At 35.1% G+C, this 19,296-nt stretch overlaps 1 protein-coding gene across 8 annotated transcripts in view; it reads left to right on the forward strand.

Moving 5' to 3' along the window:
* Nucleotides 1–19,296, forward strand: part of INPP4B (inositol polyphosphate-4-phosphatase type II B) — an 817,532-nt gene that overhangs the window by 669,062 nt on the left and 129,174 nt on the right. For all 8 annotated transcript variants that reach the window (XM_050791144.1, XM_050791150.1, XM_050791147.1 and 5 more), the window contains one exon: nucleotides 7,102–7,279. In XM_050791144.1, the coding sequence (XP_050647101.1) occupies nucleotides 7,102–7,279 (178 nt within the window). The remainder of the gene's footprint in view (nucleotides 1–7,101; nucleotides 7,280–19,296) is intronic.

Consider the following 19,296-nt stretch of genomic DNA (forward strand, 5'->3'; position numbering starts at 1 on the left):
AGCATTTAGTGGGCTGGCATCATTACACATGATCCACTGATTACCTTGTTCACTGAGTACCTCTGTCTTTTTGCTTTTCTTAATTCATTGACTGAGTAGTAGTTATTAAATATTTGTTGAAAATAATTTACTGTGAGACAATTCTGAAATTCTTCAATCTGTGTTATAAAATAGAATCCTACATCGCTAATGAACTTTGTTTTAATTAGGTGATAACTTCTTTAATTATAGTTTATTTTAATATTTATAAGTGATACTTATTAAAGATGTTTCCCATATTAGTTATAGCATTTTAATTTTTCCAAATTTAAAATTGGTTGATACTGTGTTCAAAAGATAGTAAAACATAATTAGGAGTTCAAACTGTGTAACAGTAAAGACCCAGGTTTGAACCTGGTTTTACCATCTGTGCTAGTTTGTGTGACCCAGGTCAAGTTACTTAACTTACTCAAGCTTCAGTTTCTACATCTTGGATTAATATTTGTTCCTTAGAGGATTGTTGTCAAAATTAAATAATATAATCCCTGAAAAACTAACATTTAACGTAATGCTAGGCCCATAGTGTATATGTACCCAATGATTCTTATCTATTAACGTGATAGAGGAGGAGATTTAAATTATTAGCATAAATTATGCAGTATAAAGTATTGGCTTTATTAGGGATTCGCTTAAAGTATTGTCTGATTTAACATGGAAAAAAATAAAATGGCTTATATATGTACCTTCTGTCTGTGGTTTTTTTTTTTGTATTATCTCAGAATCATAATTGTTAGTCTATAATGTCTTATGCTGGAAAGATTTGGTTTTTCTAAAAGAAATTTATTGTAGTATAGTTTTTCTAGAATAAAAATGAACTTTTGGAAGTATATAATTTGAAGATTTTTAGTAAATTTTCAGAGTTGTGCAGTCATCATCACAATCCCATTTTAGGACATTTTCGTCACCCCAAAAAGGTCTCTTATGCCTGTTTGCAGTCAAAGGAACATTTATATTTGTAGAGTACTGGGGAATGATTTTTACTCCTGGATCTTTCTTATCCTATACTTGATTAAAGTATATTAGGGCATAAGGCCTAGGATGAAGCTGAGAAGGTTTCGAGGTTGGAAGGAATCAGGAGACCAGGTTTGGGTATTATCCTCATAACACCCTGGCAGAGGGACAACATGAAAATACCAGAAGCCATACTAGGCAGAAATAGAACTGACTAGATCTTGGAAGGTGGCAAAGGAAATCAAGGCAAGTGAACTCATGGACAAGTGGGAATAGGCCAGGAAAGGAAATTGGACAGGAAAGCACATTGGACTTTGCTTATTTAAAGGTCATATAATGGTACCTGGAAAATTTGCATTAAAGCAAGAGTAGGGCTAAGTAAAGGATGTGCATAAAAAAGAGGTTTCAGTGGTTTAGAAAGTGCAAGTAAGAACTTGCAAAATGAAAAGTGGAATAGTAGAAACCACTGTGATCTGAGCCAATAAACACATTTTCTTAGAGGGGGAATTTTGAGCAGAAATGAATGCTAATTTTGTTTTCCTGCTTAATTGGCATCATTTGTCACAGAGCTAATAAATGACAGAATCAACTTTTGATCAGAACACTCTTTGATTCTAAAATTTTCTTGAAACCATGATTTCTTATTTTTTTTATTTTTTTATTTTTTGAGATGGAGTTTTGCTCTGTTGCCCACACTGGAGTGCAGTGGGGCCATCTTGGTTCACTGCAACCTCCACCTCCCGGGTTCAAGCAATTCTCCTACCTCAGCCTCCTGAGTAGCTGAGACTACAGGTGCCTACTGCCACGCCTGGCTAATTTTTTGTATTTCAGTAGAGACAGGGTTTCACTATGTTTCCCAGGCTGACCTCAAACTCCTGAGCTCAGGCGAGCTGCCCGCCTTGGCCTCCCGAAGTGCTGGGATTACAGGTGTGAGCCACTGCGCCCAGCTCAAAACCGTGATTTTTTTAAAACAGGAGTAAAGATAAATATTAATTTAAGTACAGATCATATAGCTCATTTAATTATATAAGTGAAATCCATAGGAGGTAAAATACTGTTTTGTTTTTGTTTTTGTTTTCTAATTCTTTTCTCCAAACCCCACTTCTTGTAGAAAATGGAAAGGGTGCATTGGGGAAAGCAGAGAGGCACAAAGCCCGTTATTAAACCGTGTGAGACCAGAAGGGTATATTTAAGTGCACTAAGGTGTAAATTTTCTTTTGTGATCCACACTATTTTCTTCTCAGTCAGAACTGAGAGTATTCAAGTTCTCCGGATTCAAGAGACCACATTGTTTTTTTGGTTGTTGTAGTTTGTTTTTTGTTTTTTACAGGGTGTGTTTGAGCTAGAAAAAGATAAGTGGAAATAGTTCTAGATGTTCTAGATTTTTTTTTCCTCTGGACATTTAATTCTGCCACAGGAGAAGAGACACACCACTCTAAGTCATTTTTCCCTAAAGTCATCAATCCCAATCCCCTTCTGTTCATGCCCCACCTTCCCTGTCTTTTCTTTCTTGTTTTCCTCCTTGCCTGTTAATCATGTCTCATCTATCTTTTTTAATGACTCCGCTGTGCAAAGTAGTAGCTTGGTTGAGCAGATTAAGGAGTGGAGGTAGCAGTGGAGTGGAAAGTGAAAGGATGGATAAGTAACAGAGCAAGTCCCACAATGTGCACTTGTGGTCAAGGAGTTAAGGAAAATAAATTGTATTTCTCTTCTTGTCTGCCTCCTGCCTTCTTCAAACCCTAAGCATAAATCAAGGACTTCAATATCTTAGAGTATTGTTTATCTTGCAATAGATAAGTTTAAGTACAGAGGAGTAGAGACCAGTTTGTGAGCTATTGCACTAATCCTAGTGGTAGGAATGATGGGGTGGTTGCAATGAATGTGGAAATAAGTGGTTGGATTCTGGATATATTTTGAAGGAAAAAGCACGACTTTCTGAAAATTTGGATGAAAGATAAGAGCCAAAGAATGACAGACAATATTAAATGGACCTGCCATAATCTAAGATGGGGAAGAGTGCAAAGGAGCTGGGTGTTGAAGGCGGGGAGCAGATCTCGGGATCAGTTTGGGACATGTTAAGCTGGATCTGTAAACAGGAGAGCTTTTGTTTTCATTGGAGTTCAGGGTGAAAGTCTAGGCTAGAGATGAAGATTTGGAAATAATTAGTGCAACATGTGTATTTGAACCATGAGATTACTTAGGAGGGACATGTAGATAAAAGAGTTCCAAGAACTGAGTCTTGGAGCAAGCCAACAAGTGGATAGGAAAATAAGGAAGACCAGGAAAAAGGGACTGGCACAAATATACACTCAGGGATATATAAGTCCTTGTTTTAATTGTACTTTGGTTAGCAATTAGAGCTTATGAATGTGAATGTTACTTCATTATGTGCTTTATATTATTTTTACAACTCCAAAATATGACATGGATAGTAACAACATACACACACACAAACATGTGAGGATGGGGATGTGGGTGTGCATTCTAATGAAAATAATATTATATATATTAAATTACCTTATTTAAATGAATATATTAAAGTATATAGTACACTTTAATTCACTCTCTCATCTATAGAAAAAATATGAAACTAATTTCAATTTTCATTATCTGTGATTTGCAGTACTATTTATATTCTATAAAATATTTCGTCCAAGTAAGTATTTTGTCTTTCTTCCAGAGTTGTCTGATTGATTGTTGACTCAAGTGTTTGGATCCAGTTTAAATTTTGTACTACTATAAAATAGAGTTTAGCTATATTCTTTTTATCTAGATAATTAAATTATACTTATTACTTCCCATTTAAGAAGCTATAACTGTTAAAATATATGACATGTTTAAAGAGTAAGGCACTGAATAGGTAGATAAAATTTATGTATACTTAAAATTATTTTGTGAGTGGTGATTTTTTTCCATACCATACTATTTCATCCTTTCATCCTGGACACCAGCATTGGCTTTTATTATGGAAAATGAATCTTTCAGCCTCTCTAGGTGAGGTGTTCATCGTTAAAAAGACTTCAACCGATGCCTGCTACATAACTCTGCTCCAAAGAAGACTGAATTAGGAGAAAGAGGCAGAAGTTAGGATTATGTCCCATCATGGTGATTGAAGAATGTATTGGGGAGAGGAAAGGGAATATATTGGGAGGGAAAAGATGAAATGATGAAAAAGGTTAGGAGAGCAAACACTGGTAATGAGGAGGGAACCAAAGCAACTTGTGTGAATAAGATGGGGTGTAAAAGTAGCCTTGTAAAAGGTGCTAAGAAAATTTGAATACCTTAAGAGGGAACTTTTATCAGAGTCCTTGTGTAGCATGATCAAGGGTTTACAGGGGATCTCAGTCAAAACAGTGACAGGGTATCTCTAAAGATGCTCCGTCCCTACATCTGTATCTCCAGAGGTGCTTGTCACAAATGCTACACCCTACTAAAGCAGAATCTCTTGATGTTGCCAAGGAATCTGCATTTTTTCAGGAAACATTGAGGCCTATCCTCAACCCCAAGGGAATCTCATTGTGACTGCTAAAATTTGAGCACCATTCAACTAGGGCATAAGTAAAGAACATGTGCAGAATACATATTAGAAATGTGTGCATTAGAGAAGAATGGAGTGGAGACTGTCAGGGAATTTGATAATGAAAGTAGTAATATTCAGGAAAACAGTAACAGTGAACTTCTGGGAAAGAATAATAGTAAAGAAGGCAAGCAATAGTGATAGGAGTAAAATGGAATGGATAGAAGTGAGTGTATGAGAGACCACAGAAGACACATTCAGAAAGCAGTCATGTGAAGAGAGAGATGGAAGACCCCACAAGGCCATGAGTATTCTAGCTTTCCAAAGGCTAAGCCATGGGGAGTCTGTAAATAGCCATAAGAGGACACAGGAAGCAACCTCTGATGACAGAATAGCAGACCTGCAAAGAGGGATCACATAGCAGCGACCACATGGCTCTGCATTGGGTCTGTAAGTAGGTCCTGCTTTCTGCTCTCGGAGCTGCTGGGTATCAAACGTTGTTTAAATTCTGGTGACACATCTGTATCTTTAGAGAATCATTTTCTTTGCAAAAATAATATGGAGCTGTTTGATTTATTAAAGTCTATTACGGATTAAACTTTATATCCAGCCTGAGTTCATGATTTCTTTTCTAAAGTCCTTAGTACACTCCTGCATGAGATCTGTCTTAACCACTCAAGAAGTCAAAAAGAGACACAAAGAATTGGCAAGGACTGCTGTTTCCTTTTCCCTCCTCACAATTGTTATTTTTCATTTACTTCAACTTGCATTAAGATATACATAATAACAAATTAAGGTATGTTTTATTTGAAGCCCTCACTTCTGACATTTAAAAGTCTACAAGTAAAAAATTGAGAGCAAATATCTGTAAGGGTCATAAACTAGTAGTGCATTTCTTTAGCCTTCATAAACCTGATACCTTCATTGACTTATTGTTCAATCTTCTGAATAGCCCAAGCCTCAAAGAGCATTTCTTTTAATCTTTTACTAAATAGGTAAATAAATAGGAGGAATATTCATTATGTGTTTGAAAAAAAAAACTGTTTTCTTAAAGATTCTGGTAATTTTCCCCTGAAAAATCACTAGTGTGAGAGGAATAGAACAGAGAATGCTTCCTAGATGTCAGTTTTTCTTAGTGGTGTCTGAGGTTTCAAGGTGAGAAATAAAATTATGGAATTTAAATAATTGAGCTGGTAAAAATGTAGTAGACATATTCAGTAAATACCTAACATTGACTGCAAAGTGTTTTGAAAAAATGTCTTGATATTTGGGTATATTGGGATGTAAGTAAGTTTACACCAATCTTGCGAATGCACGAGTCGTTACTTCCCTCTTCTTTGCTTCTAGCAACTGTTTTGCTGTTTTGCAGCTTTCCTGCTGGAATGCCTTTTCCTAATGAAATGGATCAAAGATTCCTTCACTCTAAAAATCCCTACTCCCATAACGTGCTTGATTAGTTCCTAGATGATTATTATAAAAGTCAATAATTCTCAAGCCTGTAATCCCAGCACTTTGGGAGGCCAAGAGGGGAGGATTGCTCGAGGCTAGGCATTCAAGACCAGTCTGTGCAAACATAGTAAGACTGGTCTCTATGAATTTTTTTTTTTTTAATTTAGTCAGGTGTGGGGGCTTGTACTTGTAGTTCCAGATACTCAAGAGGCTGAGGTGGGAGAATCACGGGAGACTGAGAGTTAGGTGATGCAGTAGGCTCTGTTTGCACCACTGTACCACAGCCTGGGTGACAGAGTGAGATCCTGTCTCTTAAAAAAAAAAAGTCTATTAATTCTTTAGTTAATAATCAGTTTTAGATTTCTTTGTATGTTAAATGGAAAACCATAAGAAGAAAAAGTATCATGATAAAATAACACCATGAAATAGCATTCTGCTACTAATGTCCTTTTTCTATCCAATATATTTGTCCATGTGCCCACTTGACATTCATTAATTTTCTCCTCATTTCTCAGCTATTGAAATTTACTTCCTCCACAGCCCTCACCTAGTAACATGGGGGGGAAACTTTAGGTAGTAGTTATTGAATGCTATCTCTGTGCCAAGCACAATTTTAGGCACTTTATATGAATGACTTCTAATGTTACACACCTCATAGAATCGTTTGAATGATGATTACCAGTTTCCTGATGAGGAAGAAAGCTGCCGAAGGTCACCCAGCTAGTTAGTGACAAGCCAGGATTTAAGTTGAGATTGGCCTGAATATAAAAGCTCGCTTTTCCCACTGGCTTACGTGGCCTCAAGTTCATTAGAAATCAATAGTAATACTAATTTGTTTTGAATACTGTTACTTGACATGATTACATATGTGTCATGTCAAGTATTAGTATCAGTAATCATGTCAAATATTAGTATTAATCTTCCCAGTGTTTTAGCAAAGACAAGATTACCTAGTTTTAAAAAGTATTTTTGTCACCTTACATAAAAATTGTTAGTGCGTTATTAAAAATCTCTTAGGACAGTTCTTATCTGATCAATAGGAAAGAGTGATACTTGGAGTTTTGTTTATCATTTGCCATCTGGTATTAAGGGCTGAATATCTGTTATGCTGTTTGTGTAACTTATTTTTATCTTTGTTGTTGCAGTACCGGATACCAGTTTATTTACTATTCACCTGAAAACACAGCCAAAGCAAAAGAAGTGCTCAGCAACATCAATCAACTACAACCTCTTGTAGCAACCCATGCAGACCTACTGCTTAATTCTGCAAGCCAGCATTCTCCAGACAGCCTGAAGAATTCTTTAAAGATGCTTTCAGAAAAAGTAAGATCCAAATCATCACTATAGTTGGGAAAATGAATTACTCAAATCCCCATCGGTCTGGCTTTCTGCATACATTGCCTTTCATAGCATCTGGAAATGTAGAATAGAGTAGGTTAAAAAGTAAGCTTCAAAGTATTGCCACAGGATCAAAATGAATTGGCCTCATTCTCTGTTCAAATCTTACTGAGTACTCCCTTTTTTTCCTAGTAGGAAATGAAACCTGTTATTGGTTAGTATATATCTTCTCTTTTCCTTGGCATTTTTCATTTTCTTTGGTTTATGGTCTTATTAAGTGAATTAAATGAGATTTTGAAAATTACTTTATTTTCCTCTGGTGATCACCTAATTTTTATGCATGTAAAGCTTTACATTTGAATAGGAATGACACTTCATTTGAAGGCAGAACTTTGATGTGGATTTACATCAGTCTGTATGGGGTCCTTCCTCTGCTTCGGTTTGCTCTCTACAACATTATTTACTGAGGAGAGATTCTAAAAATTTCCAAATGTGTTAGTTATTTGAAAAGCAGTAGAATCTAAGCCTTAGTTTTTCCAAAGGTGACTTGTTCCTTTATCTGCAGAAAGGAGAGCTAGTCTGGCATGGGGTAGACACTCAATATCAACTTCCAGAGCTAACGAGGGCAGCTAGTTGTGTGATAGAAAGCTGAGACAGAAAAAGACAAGTGACAGTTGATTTTCAATGTACAATCAGTGTCCTGGAGTCCACTTCCAATGTGTGCATCCTTCACCTCTGCATTTTAAGGAGATCGTGTAATTTTTTTTATGAGACACTTCTAGTAAATATGCCCTTGAAGAAACTGACCAAAGAAAATTCTCGTAATTGTAGAATAAGACAAAAGTATAGTTTTTCACCTCTCTGAAGAACAGATTCATAGAAACCTGGATCTTATGTATGTCCATACTTTTTATTCAGGTATGTTAATTTATAATAATATCTTATACTTATTTAACATTTCAGTTTATACATTTTTATATGTTATTTTCGTAAGAGAAAACATACCTATTTTCATGAAAAAAAATTGTTAATATCTATTCAGGAAGTTTGAGTGAATTGTCTAATAAATTAAAAAGTGAAAAACCAAACTCAGAACTTCCAGTTCAAAATGCAGCGTTCCTTCCATGCCAGAACACATGCCTCCATCATGAAAAGGGAGGAAAATATTGACCCAAATTTTGCAAGTACTTACTTTGTGTCAAATAGGGCAATGGGCTTCACACTTTATGTCATTTTAGTTAATCATCAGAATTATGGAGAACGTATTATTTTCATTTAACACAGAAAAAGGCTAAAGCTCAGAGAAATTTTTAAAACGTGAGAAGTCATGCAGCTAGAGTCAAATACAGGATTCAAACAAAACCTGGGTTCAAACCTGGGTCTGGATGACTCCAGAATGGAAGTTCTTTCTAGTGTCCTCCATCTAATATATGGATTTTGACATTTCCTTATTCAAAAGTTTTTTTAAAAATTTTTCTTAGACAAATGCCTTAGTAACACCTAAGTATTCTAGATATTCAATAAGTATGTTTTTTTATGGCTAGGGAAAGAGAAAAAAGAGGAGGTTGTTGCATACAGTAAAATAATATCATCTCATTTTGGTTCATTTCTTTTTTTGGATTTACAGATGAGGTGAGCTTTTCCTGGGTTCGCCTAAGCTGAAAATTTTAGCGAGTAGCACACCACTGCAGTGATTACAGAGCAGTATTTATATTCTTCTTGTGCACTGGGCAGGGATTTGTCATTTCATACATCATTTACAACTTGCTGCAGTGATTTTGGCGGTGGGGGAGGTTAGGATGGGCATTCTCTTCTCCTTGAATCCAGCATTGCTCCAACTTTTTCCCCTATGTTTTCTCTTTTCTACTGAGTAGACAAGTTTAGTCGACTAATAAATCTCTCAGTCCTTAAAACTAGGAGGATCTTTTTTTAAGTTAAGTTTGCAAGCCATGCATTCTTTTAAGAATTCACGCCTGGAATTTCAGAGAATTATCTAAGTTAACAGTTTTGTATAGTCTATGAAAACTGTTAGTAGCTCATGGTTTAAAACAAAGTATGATCCATGAATTCAGGTATGAAAGAGAGATCGTTTTAGTGGTATTCTAAATTTAAATATAATTTAATATTAGCAGGATGTAAGCTTTAAAAGTTCTGTTTTTAAGTTTTGGGCTTGCTGTACACTATGGGTTATAAAATAAAACTGTTTACTTCATGGATAGTCTCTGGTTTCCTTTACTGATTCTGAACTGGTATGTTTGGAAAATAGGTACCTAAAGTTGTTTTCTTAGGGACTTATCCATATAGCATATTCAAGACATTAAGGAGTTATCTATATTCATGCTTATCAGGGAAATGTAAAGGTTTCATAGCCTTTGAGCACCTGAACATGGAAGAGTTTACTGTTGTAGACTTGGGGCACCTGGGAAAAGCTAAGGGCAGCCCAGGGCAGTGAAGAAGGAGGTATTCTATTTTGTGATGAGATGACGTCTCTCCTCGTAGGTAAGCCATTGCACCTGAAGACAATAGCCATTCAATCATTGTCAATTAAGCATATAGTCTGGGGGAAAAGCAAGTGGCAACAGAAAAATTCAACTTGCTGAGAGGTCATATTCCAGGAGTCTTTGAGTAGGCAATATTTGTAGATCCAAAGGTAATTTACATCATCTCTACTGCTACTGAGAACCAAGGCACATGGATAGGGCTCCCCAGCCAAAATTCCATCCATCTAAACACTGTTGGTAGAGACAAACACACACAATTTATAAACTAAAAATAATTCCTGAATTCATATTATTTTCCAGTCACTGTGCTCAACACAAAAGGTAGAAAAAGGGAATAAAACACAGGCCTGTTCTTCCCAGGAACTCCAAGACTCTTGATAGTAGTGGTTATGATGATGAAGTGACAGTAATAGCTAGCATTTATTGGTGGCTTAATAACTCTGAGATAGTCTTATAAGCTCTTCAATTTTCAGAGTTCCATGCGGTGGATAATATTATTTTAACATTTAGTCTTCCTAATTCTATGAAGTAAGTGTTGTGAGTAGCCTTATTTTACACAGTTGAGGAAACTGAGGCAGAGAAGTATTAAATTTACTCACACACCTTGTGTTTTTGGCTCCAGATTCTGTGAGCTTGGCCAGTATGCTGTATCTTCAGTCTGCTATATAGATGCTTGTACATAGGACTAAGGAAACAAATGTTGGGGCAGGGAAGGAGTACTGCTAAAATTTCACAAAAAATGAATACATTTAATGTTTCATGTTCTAATATGCACAAACTCAGTTAAATTGTATTATAATTTTAACATTCTTGGTATGCCTTCTTATGAATAACTGGGTTTGGTTATTGCATATTAGTTCATGAAAATATTAAAGAAATAGTATAATCTTATGGTGTAAGAATCTAACAAGAGGCAAACTGAGTTTATCTGAATAATTCCAACAAAAAAAGGCAAAAGATAGACCAAAATTTTAACACACAGTATGAAAGGTTAATAATAGAGTGAGATAAACATGCATTTCCTTTTTTCTCAGACTAAAAGTGTGCAATTCTGTGAAGGAAAAACAAAGAAGAGATAAAATAAATTCAAACTAAAATAAATAATATTTTTAAAGGCCTGAAGGTGGACAGTGTTTAGGTGTCTCTCGTAGTTCAGAAATCTGTGTGATATTAGCGTTCAAACACCCATCACTTTCTCTATTCCATTGAGATTGATAGACCTTTTTTAGAAAGTCATTATTATCCTGCTCATCAAAAAGCACTATTGAGCACTTAATTGTGTGTTGTATTATACTTGATGCTATATGACAAATACTACATAGATATGGCTCTTAATTTTTACAACCTAAGAATTTAAAAGAATGGGGGTGTTTTGCAATATTGCATTTGTTAAATAGTTAAATAATGGCCTTTATTGCAAATGTTAGAGGCTATACTCACAGCATATTTGAGGAATTCTCATAGCTTATAATGCCTACTATTCTTTCAACCTCAATATACTATACCAAAACATTCTATTATATTCAAAGAAAAATAAAAACTATTGTATTCTGAAACATATACAATCAGGATTTTTTCAAGAAATGTTGTTTTCTGTAACAGCAATGCCAGGCAGCTAGTGTGCTAAGAAGTTAAGATACACGTAATAGAGAGAAGAATGTTATGCTGATTATTTAAGACTGAGAATAACTTTTTTATTGTTTATTCACTATAACCACTCCTAGGTCTATCCCAGTTCCAAACTGTGGGAAAGAACTTAATGAGTAGAAATTTTGTTTGTTTTTTTAAGGTTGATGAATGTATGTATTTGGAGTCTAAGAAAACTTGAGAATAAATGGTTTAGGTAAAAATGAAATTTCAGGATAGAACTTATGTTTCTGTTTTTCATAATTGCCTTTAGATGGTAATTATTTAATTGGTGAAATAAGTGATAGTGTGCAATAAACAAAATTTGTTATTAGAAAATTGTACGATAAGAAAAACAAAGATAACAATGTAAGATAATATTGACAATGAGACTACATACAAAATTTATGGAATCAGAGCTTCTGCTGTTTATGATGGAGTAACATGGACCCTCCCAACCTAAACAACAAGAAAGTGGACAAAATGTAGACATAATGGTTTTTAAGCACTGGAAAATAGGTAACAAATTATGTGATTCTTATAGCTATCTAGATTTCTTCCTAGGGCAGTTCCTAGGCTGTAGCAAAAAGGAACCTAAACACTCTCTTCTCAAGGTGAAGAGACAGAGATTAGAGTTTGGGAGGCCAAGATTGCCAGAATTCACAAAGCAGAGTACCAGAGAGTAAGGAGCTGCACACAGAAGGAACCCTGGAGATCTGTAAATGAGTGCCTTTTACTCTTTATGAGTACCAATCTGTGCATGCATGAGAATAAACTACCCATGTCCACAGAAATAAATATTGGGAATAAGCTTATAAAGCAATTCCTGGGGTCACACAGGCCCGATAATAGTTTATCTTTCCACCAGTAAAGTGATAAGACCTTTTAATACACCGGGAATTGACTAAAGGCCTCAGAAGTTTATGGCCCTAGTAGTGGGACTAAATTAGTCTTAGATTAGAGGCTGCTCTTAGTCTACCATAACAAGGTTTGAAAACAAGGCTTGAAAGGATTCCACTGATTCCGAGTAATTTTACTTTGCCATAGAAAATCCAACATTATTTAAAGGAATGCAATACAATCTGTCAACCAAAAATGTAAAGTCAAAATGCCTGCCATCCAATAAGCACATACTAAGCATGCAATGAAGCAGGAAAATATGATCCATGACCAGAAGAAAAATCAAGGCATATAAACAGAAATGACAAAAAAGGGAGAGAGGGAAGCATAAAGATATTGGCAGAAAACACGGTCACATTTTTTCAACATTTAATGAAACTACAGACCCAAGAAGCTCAATATACTCCACACAGAATAAATATAGAAAAATAAACTCAGGTAGATCATAATCAACTTACTGAAAAACATTGTGAAAACAACCAAGAAATAAAAGAAAAAAGGGCACATGTTTCGTGGACATTCACCAAAAAGAATGATAGCAGACTTCTTATTAGGCTTTATACAAGCCAGAAGAAAATAAAGTCACATCCTCAAGCTACTGGAAAAAAAAAAAATCCTGCTAACTCTCAGAAATAAAGGTGAAATGAAGACCATTTCAGGCAAACAAAAGCTGAAAAATTTCGTAACAGATTTCTACTACAACAAATCATAAAGGAAAGTCTTCAAGAATAAGGAAATGATACCAGTAGAAATTTGAATGTACACAAAAGAATAGGCAATGCCAGAAATGGTAAATACGTGAATAGATTTTTTATTTAATTCAAACATGTTTCTCAAACATATTTACTCTTCCAAACAAAAATAATACCAATGTATTATGTCCTTTTTAACATACTAGTGTAGCAAAGACCAACCTATCACCTAGGTATGAAGCACTGCATGCATTAGCTATTCATCCTGATGCTCTCCCTCCCTACCATACCATCCTCCCAAAGGCCCCAGTGTGTGTTGTTTCCCTCCCTGTGTCCATGTGTTTTCATCGTTCAACTCCCATTTATAAGTGAGAACATGTAGCATTTGGTTTTCTGTTCCTGTGTGTGTTTGCTGAGGATAATGGCTTCCAGCTCCGTCCATGTCCCTGTAAAGGACATGACCTTGTTCTTTTTGTAACTGTATAGTATTCCATGGTGTATATGTACTACATTTTCTTTATCCAGTCTATCACTGATGGGCATTTGGGTTGATTCCATGTCTTTGCTATTGTGAATAGTTGTGCAATGAACATACACGTGCATGTATCTTTATTATAGAATGATTTATATTCCTTTGGCTAGATACCCAGTAATTAGATTGCTGGATCAGATGGTATTTCTGGTTCTAGGTCTTTGAGTAGTTGCCACACTACTGTCTTCCACAATGGTTGAACTAATTTACATTCCCACCAACAGTGTAAAAGTGTTCCTATTTCTCCACAGCCTTGCCTGCATCTGTTGTTCCTCAACTTTTTAATAATCGCCATTTTGACTGGCATAAGACAGTATCTCATTGTGGTTTTGACTTGTGTTTCTCTAATGATCAGTGATGTTGAGCTGTTTTTAATGTATGTTTATTGGCATATATGTATGTTTTTATGTTTTTAATGTATGTTTATTGGATGACAAACAGCTCAACTAAAAATGGGCAAAAGAATTAAAAATATACTTCACCAAAGAAGACTTATGAATGGTAAATAAACATATGCAAAGTTGCCCAGCATCATTTACCATTAGAAAAATGCAAATTCAGACTATCATGAGATGCCCTTAGCCACCTGCCAGAACAGCTAAAATCGAAAAGGCTGAGGATAAAAAGAGTAGAGGAGGATATGGACCTGCAACTTTCATGCGTCACTGTTATGTACACAATTATTTGCACACTTTGGAAATGTGAATGTTTCAGCAATGTTTCATAGCTTAAGAAACACCATATAATTTGATCATCTAACACCTAGTTATTGATTCAAGAGAAATGTTATTCTGTTGGCACTGAGAAGGCTGTTGAATGAGGAAGGATTAGATACATGTTTTGTGAAGGTCATCCTTATAACAATACATAGGCTGAGTTAAGATACTGGATTTGAATTATTGAATATTACTGGGCATCACAAAATAAAAGTAATGCTTCTGGGGGACTTGGCTAAAAATACAAATTCTCATTTATATTTGTATTTGTATTGTAGTTCAAGGTTGGAACTCAGGAGTGTATATTTTAACATTGGTGGCCTTTGATAACATCGTAAAGGAAAGACAAGTTAAAGTGAACCAACCAATAAAGAGACTGTGGAAAGTATCCCTATGGAATGTAGAAAGGATCTTAACTGGGACTAGCTGTGGAAATGTAAAGTAAGGATAGAGTTTTGAAATTATTGTAAAGGTATAAGTAGAATAAATTGCTGACTAATCCAGAAAATAGGCATTAGTGAAGATAATTCAGAGGTTTGGACTCTGAGTTGTTGAATACTAATGATACTACTCAAATGGAAAATCTTGAAAGAACAAAATTACTGAAAATAAAAGAACAACAACATAATATTGAGTTCAGCCTGGCATTTCTGAACTCTAAGGGCTTTTCAGTGGAAACAGTTGATAGAGCTGGTTCAGAAGGTGAATAGAGATGGATTTATTAGACCTTGGTGTAAGGATGACAGTTGAAGCTATGGTAAAATGGATTACCTCACCAATGAAAAAAGTGCTTTTGAGAAAGTGATTTAAGGTCCCTTGTGGGCTGACTTACCACATTTTGGGTGAACAGAGAATGATGAGTCAAGAAAAGAAGTTGAAAAGGTCAATGAAGAAAGAGAAGCATTAGGATGGGCACAGTAGCTCACATTTTTAATCCTAGCAGTTTGGGAAGGTGAGACAGGAAGATCACTTAAGGCCAGGAGTTTCAGACCTGCCTGGGCAACATAGTGAGACCCTGTCTCTACAATAAAAATAAAAAATAAAAATAAAATACAATAATAAATAAAAAGAAGACCATTAAAGAGTGAACTTGAGGGTTTGCAATGAACTCTCATAAGAGTTTCACAGGTAGGCACTGTAATTTTGTGCAAACTAGGAAAAATGGTTATGTGATTTTTCCAAGGACAAACTGATAATACATATATGAGCTGCCCAGATGTTAAGTATCCTCCTAGCTTTTAGTCTAGCTTTCCTTTAGGGAATGTTGAATATACATCAGTGCACTAATGACAGAGTATAGCACTATTCCTATATCAAGTAATTTCAAAATATCAAATATCAAAATAAATAGGATTCTTTCTTGCTGCATAGATGATTACTAAAATAATCACTTGCATATGCCATTGGCTGCTTCTGTATTACAGATGGAATGAGGCATTGCCTTAAATTTTTTTCAGCAAAAATAAGGAGATTTCTAAGTAGAATAGAACTTCACTTAATCTGTTGAGCTCTCTAGTGAAAAAGAGTGGTTTTAAATGAACATGTCCTAACTATTCCTCTGCCATTAATATTCAGGAAACTGGAAATTCTCTTCAATCATCCCCAGGAGAAGTAATTTTTAGTAGTTTTATACTTGCAGATAATTCTGTGTGTTGCTTTGAAGAATAGTTGTATAGGGATATGAATTGGAAAAATGTCAGAAGGCTAGAAAACATTTCATTTTTTAAGGTAACATTTCTTTCATTTTCTAATATGAAAAAATAAAATAGATCTGCCTTACATTCAGAGTTTATTCTTTTTGCACAATATTATTAAGCTGATATTTTAAATAAATTGTTTGGCCTACTCTTATGATAACATTTAGATACCATTTCTTTTTTCATTTAATGTAGTTCAAGCTAAATGAGAAAAGAAAAAGGTTTTTCAGAAGTCAATAGGCAACTTGGTGATATGGTCACATCCTTTCCATGACTTCAGCTTTTCTAGTATCATCCCAGTTGCAAGAACAGCAATACAATAGTTCCCCCTTATCCACGGGAATATGTTCCAAGTGGATACTCAGTGGATGCCTGAAATCCCTGATAGTACCAAGCCCTGTTTATACTGTTTTTTCCTACATGCACATAGCTATGATAAAGTTTAATTTAAAATTAGGCTCAGTAAAAGACTAACATGAACTAATAATCAAAACAATTATAACAATATACTATAATGAAAGTTATGTAAATGTGGTTTCTCTCAAAATATCTTCTTGTACTGTACTCACGTGTCTTCTTGTGATGATGTTAGATGGTACAATGTCTACATGATGAGATAAAGTTGGGGGAATGATGTAGTGTCAGTCTTCTACGTCAAGGCTACTTGAACACAAGCACTACAATAACGTGACAGTTGATCTGGTGACCCAGATGGCACCTAAGTGACTAATGGGCTAGTAATATATATAGCATGGATATACTGGGCGATTTATATCCCAGGCAATCTGAGGCAAGACAGCACAAAATTTCATCACTCGACTCAGAACAGCTGCACAACTTAAAATTTATGAATTATTTATTTCTGGAATTTTCTATTTAATTTTTTCTTTCTTCTTTTTTCTTTTTTTTTCACTTAATATTTTCAGACCAAGGTTGACCACAGGTAACTAAACCATGGGAAAGCAAAACCACAGACATAGAGGGACTACTGTATACAGCTGTGTTGGGATTTCGTGACTACATTAATCTTTTCAAGCTGATTTCTTTGACTGCAAAACATCAGTAGTCTACATTGGTCTACATCACTAAGTAGTGCTGGTCAAAAAAATTAAAATTTTTTTTGGGTTACATGGATATAACAATGGGACATTTGGGTATTTTCTAAAAAATGTGATTCTATACACAGGATGCCGGTGATCCAGAGAGTTTCCAAGAAGTCAGATAAATTTTGTCAGTACAGACAAAGATTAGCTATTATTATGTTTAAGATCGTAAGCCTTGTATTCAGTTATCCAAAAAAAATTCTGGGTTTTAAAACTGTAAGACCCTCCTGCATGATCTCCCTGGCCTTTGGTGGTAAATCAACTCAAATGAGATTTGAATAAATGAAGTGGAATCTCGGCATGCGCGTGTGGTGGAAAGAAAATGATGGTGATTACAAGTGCTAGGGAAGATTTCATTGAGTGTGAATGAATATTTAGCTACATGGCAATTATATGAGTATTGTGGAGACTTGAAATGTAGTAGCAGGAATTCAAAGAAGGCAAGTTGTTTGGCTCTAAAAATAAATCAAAAGAATTTATTGAAACCATCAACAGAGAAATTGTTTAGTTAAGCTGAATGGGAGTAAATTCACGTTTTTAATATTTAAAGTCACACTGATAAGCACATCCATGCTGTATAAAAAATTATGTAAATAACATGTTTCCTCATTTTGCTATGACTACACTGACTTGTTTGAGTACTGTCTAGCCAATTTTTCCATCAGTTTTTTATATCTTTCATTCTCATTTTAATACTTTATTGTGAACACCAGTGAACACTTCTTTTTGTGCCTATCTAGTATAAACTGCTTTTTATTTTGTTTTTCTTATTTATTCTGAAATATTTTTCAACCTTTTATTCTTATAAATTATGTTTTTTGTGTTTTGTTTTCTCACCTGCAAAGTGGCTTTAATGTGGCTAATAACAGGGTGTTTAAAATAGTCAACAAAATTTAGCAGTAAAGTAGTTACACAGGCATTATAGGCACATTTAATTATGAGAACTGGTAGATGTTCAAAACACTTGGAAAGTAGGAGTTAGGGAAGAAGAGGAAGAAGGACAGAAACATCTAGTTTTATGGCAGGTGGTGAGTAGTGTGGAATAAGGGAGAAAGCTGATGATTGGTTAGAAAACTTCATTCCTGTTCCATTTGTGCTGCCAATATGCGGTATTCCCTAAAATGTATCACCACAGTTCTTTGTTAGTTTTCTCAACTTGGTTAAAGAAGTGGTCAACTTTAAGATCCCTTTCACGTCTAGAATTTTATGATGTATGGCAAATAAGTAACTATGCATATATAACAGAGTCTTATTGGACACTTGTTTTGCATGGGGCTTAACGGGTTTTCTTTAGTTGCTGATGCTCAAAACAAGAAGACTTAGAGATAATTTAGTGACTACTAGATAGGCTTGGAACTGTTGACTGCATATTGAGAGTGCACCGAGAAATAATGCTGTCGAGTTATATCACTGGTGAAGCCAGCATTATCAAGACTGTCTCATTAAATGGGGGCAATATCAATTATGATTCAGTATAATGCTATGGGTTAAAGGGTCCCTTCCTAAGAGATTACAGAGGATGAATATGTTAACAATATGGGCCATTACTTGACTTACATCTCTACTCTTTGAACAGATTGTTAGGCCACATGCATGCTAAGTGTACTCATTACTGCACCCTTCAGTCTATTACAGGGTGCAACTGTTAAACATTTCATCAGGAAATTGCAAGTACAGCTGTAAAGTTCTTTATTGTTGGGAAGCCTTCATTGCTATAGTACTTACTAGGTATTTGCCACCAGCTTGTAAAATCTACAAGCCAAGTTTCACAGTAACCTCTTTAACATTAAGCATTACTGAAACAATTTAGTGGAAGAGAGCATTTAGGAGGTGATAATAAGGAATACAGGCCCGATGTTTTCATGAAGAAGTCTACCCATGCCATTTCTACTATTGTTGAAATCTTTTTATGATACTAAAAAATAATCTCCTTCTTTAAGGATGTATGTCTTTCTTTAGTCTTTAACTGTTTAAAATATATTAGACTGATGCAAAAGTAATTGCGGTTTTAATAAGATATACATAGCCTGATTACATTTTCTTTTCAGGAGTGTTTGGAATGACTTGAAAGCTGCCGCAGGTAGATGTTGTTCAAATGATTATCCCCAGTGAAATTCATCTCCAAAGACAGGATTTGTGAAACTAAAAGGGAGAAGGTTGAGGAGACAGATGGTGTTTATAGTACATTTAAAACCTCAGCATTAACTTTAAAACAGGAGGACTTAAGGCCTTGGC

This window comes from Macaca thibetana, chromosome 5 (assembly GCF_024542745.1).
Source record: "Macaca thibetana thibetana isolate TM-01 chromosome 5, ASM2454274v1, whole genome shotgun sequence".
In the NCBI taxonomy this organism is placed as follows: Eukaryota; Metazoa; Chordata; class Mammalia; order Primates; family Cercopithecidae; genus Macaca; species Macaca thibetana.